Source organism: Ictidomys tridecemlineatus, chromosome 16 (genome assembly GCF_052094955.1).
Source record: "Ictidomys tridecemlineatus isolate mIctTri1 chromosome 16, mIctTri1.hap1, whole genome shotgun sequence".
Classification (NCBI taxonomy): domain Eukaryota; kingdom Metazoa; phylum Chordata; class Mammalia; order Rodentia; family Sciuridae; genus Ictidomys; species Ictidomys tridecemlineatus.
In genome coordinates this window covers 28,346,736-28,354,103 of record NC_135492.1, presented here as the reverse complement: position 1 = coordinate 28,354,103, position 7,368 = coordinate 28,346,736, and the positions used below count along the sequence as shown (strand labels likewise).

Genomic DNA, 7,368 nt, shown 5'->3' with positions numbered 1-7,368 from the left:
TAGGCTATATTTATCAAAAACAGAAGAGCCACAGCACACTCTTTTGGCCTTCCTTTCCAAATGAGCACTGAGACACAGCAAAAGGCTGGAACAGAGATAGCAGTGACAATCAACCCATCTTTGGCATGTTGGCAAACTTCAATATTTGGACACAAGTATGTAAGGAACTCTTACCAATGATCGCACAAGATCCATGACACCTGAATAGGTTGTTGGTGAGGTTTTGCTCAGGAGGCTTTGAATCCTTAGGACAAGTAACTGAATTCTTTAGCATGAGAAGAAACAGCCCTCTCCACAGCAAGTACTGCACAATATCACCTGATTAGAGGCTGTAGCTTTATTAGTGATGTAGGGCACATGAGGCTAGACACCTAAGGAATTTTCCAGGAGCACATTGATTAGCTGCAGGGTTCTGAGGGGTATCACAAAATTGTTTGGATCACTGCTTGGAATTTCATTGATCTTTATTTACATCCAGTGGGACAGGGATGGAGGTTTATATTTTTTGTAGGGGTATACATAAAGGTGTTTTCTGTTGTTGTTGTTGTTCTTGTTGTTTTGATTAGTTCACAGAAAGTGCTTTGTGTACCAATTGTAAGATTGGTCAGAGGTCTTCCAAGGTTTGCCACAAAAGCAGAAGTCTGTGTTATAACCCACAGTGAGATCTTTGCAAAATCTTTTCCTGACATTCTGTTGAAATAAAATTATGGTGAAGGTCTCTTGAGAATCTTTTTTAAGATTATTTGGTGAAGAAGGGAGAGCCGCTGTATTAGGACATCAGACTGGGATGCTCCTTACCAAGCCTTTGGTCATGCAGTGTGTATTAAGAAAACCATCACACAATTTTCCCAGGGCTACTAAGGTACTCTAAACACAGAGAGAAATCAAGCCTGGGTTTTTTGGCATATTCCACCTGAGTAATATTCATAGGGAGAAAACCTAAGTTGGATGTAGATTTTTAAAAAAAATCACTGGTATAAAAGGTCTCTAAGAAGAAAGAGATCAGCTGCAATTGTAGAGCACACACCTGCAGAGCTGCATCTGCTGATGTGGTTATCAGTGGAGTCCACACTCACAGCTGCAGCAAACTCACTACCTGAGATATGGAGTGATCCATGCTAGAATGCCTGCCTAGCATGCACAAGGCAGGTTTCAGTCCCCAGAACTGGGAAAAGAAAAGAGAAAGCAACTCAAGTATATGGCAAAATATATTTTGAGAAAGTGCCTTTCCAAACAATATACACAAATGATATTATCTTATAATGCTCTTTAATGTGCCTACATACAGCACAATACATGAGCCTTAGAACAAGCAAAAGTGACAACTGTAATGGTCCCAGAGTCATCAATAGATCAATAAGCAAACAAGGAAAAGGAAGAGGCCAGCTGCAGGGTACACAGACACATCCCTATGGTCCCAGCTGCCAGCCTCACCTCATCTCAAAAAATAACAATTAAAAGGATTGTGGAGAAACTCAGTGCTAGAGCACTCCTGGGTGAAATCTGAACAAAGAGAGGAAAGAAGTTCAGAAGAGCCATTTCACCAATCTGTACCAAAGACTGGAGTAGAGAGGCCTAAACTAACATACACAATATGTAATGCAACATTAGACTCAAAAGACTTAAAATACAGGAAAATAGAATCTAACAATAAGAGAGATTTAACCCAGAAAAACATGTTGCCTTCAAATCTTAATGCTGATGCAATGCTCCTCTCCAACCCAGGATGCAGTTTTGGTTAGCTCTAAATAGATTAAAAAAATAAATAAATAAATAAATAAAAAAGAAAAGAAAGAAAAAAAGAAAGAAAAAAGAAAAGAAAAAAGAGAAAAAAAGAAAAAAGAAATGAAGGCACACACCATTTCACACACCTACAGTGGTTATCTCAAAATAAATAAATAAAATAAAATAAAATAAAATTTTCCTCAAGTCTGAACAAGTTCAAATGGATCTGAAACAAGCAAAGTTCTCACCACATCTCTACATACAGGGCTTTTCTCCAGTGTGATTTCTTAAATGCTGTTCAAAGGGACCTGGAAAGTTGAAAGTATTACTGAAATTTTTAAAGATAGAAAAAGGATTTTCACAGACGTGAATTCTTTTATGCCTCTGGAGAAAACTCTGAAAGCTGAATACTGCCCCACATGGCTTATTCTCAGCATTTTCTACAGTATGAGTCCTTTCATACAACTGAACAAAACTAGAACAGCTGAACCCTTTATATTTCTTACTTGCATAGGATTTATTCTTTTTATTCCAAAACAATATTCTCAGTTCTTAAGAAAAAAATGAGAAAACTAGAAGACTTCCCACATTTCTCACATTCACAGGGCTTCTGTGCATGAGTGTTTTCATATATAAGAAATGAAATGAAGCTTACAGAATGTAGCAAATCCACCAAATTCAGAGGGTTTGTTTTTCAATGTGAGTGAACTGGCTTTGAAGGCCACAGGGAAAATGGAATGATTTGTGATATTTTTCACATTTAAAGAGTTATTCAGTTGGATGTGGTGGTGTATGCCTTTAATTCTTGAGACTCCAGAGGCTGATTCTGAAGAATCAATGTTGGAGGCTAGCCTCAGCACCTTATGAAGACCCTAAGAAACTCAGCAAGTCCCTGTCTCAAAATAAAAAGTAAAAAGGAACTGGAATGTAGCTCAGTGGTAGAGCACCACCAGGCTAAATCCCCAGTGGATCGATTGATCGATCGATCTCTCTCTATCTCACACATACACACACACAGACACACACAAACACACATTTTCAGCAGTGTGAGCATCTCTTGTCTTTGAGGATGACATGAAATATTGATTTACCATATTTCACATTCAAAGGATTTTTCTCCAGTAAACTTCCTACATGTATATGAGTGAAACAGTAATAAGAGAAGAGTTTACCAATTGTTTTTATTCATACAATTTCTATGCAGTATGTGTTCTTTCACATGTGTGAAGCCAACAAGATGTGGCAAAGGCTTCTCCACGTTGTTGACATTCATTAAGCTTCTCTCCAGTATACATTCTTCCATGTCTGTGGATCTAGCAAAGGCTTTGCCACACTGCTTACATTCTTAGGGCTTCTCTCCAGTATGAGTTTGTTTATGTGAGTGAAGGTAAGAGGACTGAGTGAAGGCTTTGCCACATTTTTTGCATACATAGGGCTTCTCTCCAGTATGAGTTCTTTCATGTCTGTGAAGGTCACAAGATCTAGCAAAGGCTTTGCCACACTCCTTACATACATAGGGCTTCTCTCCACTATGAGTTCTTTCATGTCTGTGAAGGACACCAGATGTAGCAAAGGCTTTGCCACACTGCTTACATTCATAGGGCTTCTCTCCAGTATGCACTCTTCTATGTATTTGAAGTTCACTGGATCTAGCAAAGGCTTTGCCACACTGCTTACATTCATAGGGCTTCTCTCCAGTATGCACTATTCCATGTATTTGAAGTTTACTAGATGTAGCAAAGGCTTTGCCACACTGCTTACAATCATAGGGCTTCTCTCCAGTATGAGATTGTTCATGTGAGTGAAGGTGAGAGGACCAAGTGAAGGCTTTCCCACAGCACTTACATTCATAGGGCCTCTCTCCAGTATGAGTTCGTTTATGTATCTGAAGGTAATAGGGAGCAGTAAAGGTTTTTCCACATTGTTCACATTCATAGGGCTTTTCTCCGGTATGCAGTCTTTCATGTCTGCGAAGATTACAGGATGAAGCAAATGTTTTTCCACATTGTTGACATCCAAAGGGTTTCTTTCTAGTATGTGTACTTCCATGAATCTGAAGGGAACTAGACCTAGCAAAGGCTTTTCCACACTGCTTACATACATAGGGCTTCTCTCCAGTATGAGTTCTTTCATGTGTGCGAAGCTCACAAGATCTAGCAAAGGCTTTTCCACACTGCTTACATACATAGGGCTTTTCTCCCGTATGAGTTCTTCCATGTGTGTGAAGGTCACCAGATCTAGCAAAGGCTTTTCCACATTGTTGACATTTATAAGGCTTCTCTCCAGTGTGTGTTATTCCATGTCTCTTAAGCTCAGAGGATGTAGCAAAGGCTTTTCCACATTGTTTGCATTCATAGGGCTTCTCTCCAGTATGTGTTCTTCCATGTGCATGAAGCTGATGGGAAGTAGCAAAGGCTTTGCCACACTGCTTACATTCATAGGGCTTCTCTCCAGTATGCACTCTTCGATGTATTTGAAGTTCACTGGATCTAGCAAAGGCTTTGCTACACTGCTTACATTCATAGGGCTTCTCTCCAGTGTGAGTTCTTTCATGTATGTGAAGGTCACCAGATCTAGCAAAGGCGTTGCAACACTGCTTACATTCATAGGGCTTCTCTCCAGTATGTGTTTTCTGATGTATTCTAAGTATTCTGGGATAAGCAAAGTCTTTCCCATATACCTTACATTTGAAATGTACATTCCCTGTGTGTGTGATCCTGTGCTTTTGAAGACTTGTCTGAGAAATAAAGGTTTGATCATCTTGTTGACATTCATAGAGTTTCTCTCCAGAATGAGTTCTTTCGTGTCTTCTAAATAAAAAGGAGAAATGAAAGGCTTTCCCACATACCTCACATTGAAAACGTTTACCTCCACTGTGTGTTATCACGTGTCTTTGAACACCTGGGAGAGAAGAGGCTTCACCACATTGTTGACATTCATAGGGTTGCCACCCAGTATGAGTTTCTTCATGTCTTTGAATGTCATTGGAACAACTGATGACTTTCCCACATACTGTACTTTCATGTGGTCTATCTCCAGTTTGTAACATTTGTGTGTGAACACTTTTGAGAGAAACCAGATATTTCCTATATTGTTTAAATTCACATGGTTTCTCTTCACATTCTTCATGCTTATAGTATTTGTGTCCAGAGTGAGATGTGATATGCCTATGAAAGAATGAAAGACATATGAAATCTTTTGCACACACAATGAAGTCACATGGATTTACTCTATTAAAACTTTTCTTTGTTTGATTAAGAATTGAAATCGATTTGAAGGTTTCCCCACACTATTCTGTGGGGAAAGTTTGAAATTTACCATAGGACTTCTTTGAAGAAGAAGTGACCAGCACATAATTGATACCTAACTCATTCACAGTTTTCTATTTATTTATAGGTCTTTACATTTCTACCAACATCACGTAAAGGCTAGATTTTCTGACTTGTTAAAGCTGCCTGAAAATAAAGAGATTGAAAGGAAACAATCCTTTGCAACACAGCTTCTCTATGGCTATTATTCACATAGTCATATTCACATATGCGATTTCATAGTCCTTTTTGCATGTCAAATACTTTGAAAAGACTGAATACCTGTTACAGATAAGTATATATTTCTGGTAAAAAATATTATAAGAATAAATACATTTCAAATTATGCATACTTCTTCGGTTGGTTTTCTTTAAAAATTATATGACAGTTCTCAGATTCCCTCACGAATTCCTCTTGTGAGTACAGTTACCTTAGGTTGCTTCCACAGTTTTCAATCTGATCTTCAGTGGTCTTGTCTACCCACTTGTTACCTAAAATGAGAGAATATAACACTCTTTATGAATATTTAGGAGCTAGAAATGCTTTGCCAAACTGTAGGTGCCATTTATACTTCAATAATTCATCAACTGATTTTCTTTTCACCTTCTACATAAATGACCAAAATAAACATGAGTTCTCCGATTTGATTAGTTTAAAACCATCATTATTACCTATAGAAGCCAGGTCTCTGAGGACTTCCAGCATCATATCTCTGTAAAGGTTCTCCTGGGAAGCATCCAGAAAAGCCCACTCCTCTTTGGTGAAGTTCACAGCCACATCCTCAAAGGTCACTGAGATCTGAAATATCCCACAAATGTATAGTGGAGGCCAGGAAAGATTGACAGCATGAGAAATCTGCACTCAACATGCATGATGTTCACATGATTCCCTGGCCTCCTGATTAATTACATGATTTGGTCCATCAAATCTTTACTGCACTCAATTTCTTACACCCATTCCAACACTAGAAATTGGCTACTCAGAAGGCAAGCATCATAGTGATTTATACCCTTCCTTTGATGAGTTCACAGGAAGTAAGACAGGCTCCTAGATCACTCCTAACTTTTTTAATGGTTGCACCTCTATTACATGTCTTACAAATGTCCTGTGTGGTACAGAGCTAACATAAACACTTCTGATAGTATTTATCTTTAGAAAAGAAAGGTGATGAGTAGAAAAATGCAAGAATCATGAAACTAAGCATTTGAGAGAGATCCTGTCAACGACAGTGGCTCCCTTTACCTACAAGGTTAATATAGGCAACATGGTATTTACTGATGTCTTGTTTCCTCTGAAGGTCTATTGTTCTATACTTAAAGAAATGCCTAGAACCAGCCCCCACTCCCACCCTCTGGGCATGGGGTCACTAAGGAGATTCCTTCATAGACAACATTTAGACAACATTTCACACAGGTGGTCACAATGTGTTAACTGGAGATTGAGCTCATTCTGTGTGATTACACTAAGAACAACTAGAAGTTTGCAGGTGCTTTACTCCAGAACAAATGTAGTCAACTAGCTTACTATTAAATGACCAAAACAAACATGAGTTCTCTATTTGATTAATTTAATTTATGTATTAATAAACACGACAATTTGATAGTTTCTTGTGGTTACTGTCAAAGTAGAATGGGGTAAGTGGAATGATAGCATGTGTCTTAGAAATAACTCAATGAGGACTTGGAAGATGGCGGCGGATGGAGTGCATCACCCCCGTGTACTGCGTCACTATGCAGGTGAATGACGAGTTAGAACGGCCAAATGCTATCTTGTTAGGAATTTCCAGCAAAATTTGGGTGCACCAAAACCTAGAGGAAGGATTTCCATCGCCCGAGGATCGGTTACTGGGGGCTCAATAGAGAGCGATTTGTCCACACAGAGATTCAAGCTGCTTATTCAGCGACTTGCCCCGCTGCTAGAGACTGCGGAGCTCGACGGGAAATGGCGAGCTAGCAATGCAGAGATAAGGCACTGCTGATTCTGCGGGCGCCTTCCGGCTGTGCCCTCACTGTGCTCAGTGCTGAATTCTGGGTTTGAGACAGGGGAAGGAAGCAGTCCAGTCCTCTCCTCCACACCTGTCAGACCACCGAGGAAGCCAGCGGCCACCATCTTGGAGAGCTGACGTCACCATCGCCAATTTTCGACTGATCGCATCTCATTCAGTGATAGAACAGGTCTGTGACATTAAAACCATTTTCTATACAGAGGGGAAATCACATAAAATCTCTCCCTGGCTTTCCGGGGGCATGATTAACAGAGAATCTGAGTAGCGGTGTGGGGGAAAAGTAAAGGCACCTGACCCCCAACTACTCCCTCCCACCAGCAGCGAAAACAA

The 7,368-nt window shown here is 39.6% G+C and overlaps 1 protein-coding gene across 1 annotated transcript; it reads right to left on the bottom strand.

The window, feature by feature from the left end:
- Nucleotides 1-2,922: 2,922 nt before the first annotated feature.
- On the bottom strand, nucleotides 2,923-5,932 carry LOC144371506 (uncharacterized). The gene is made up of 3 exons (XM_078033823.1): nucleotides 5,705-5,932; nucleotides 5,464-5,524; nucleotides 2,923-4,892 (listed from the first exon to the last, which is right to left on the bottom strand). The coding sequence occupies exons 1-3, from the start codon at nucleotides 5,739-5,741 to the stop codon at nucleotides 3,071-3,073; spliced, it is 1,920 nt and encodes a 639-aa protein (XP_077889949.1). The 5' UTR covers nucleotides 5,742-5,932; the 3' UTR covers nucleotides 2,923-3,070.
- Nucleotides 5,933-7,368: the final 1,436 nt, after the last annotated feature.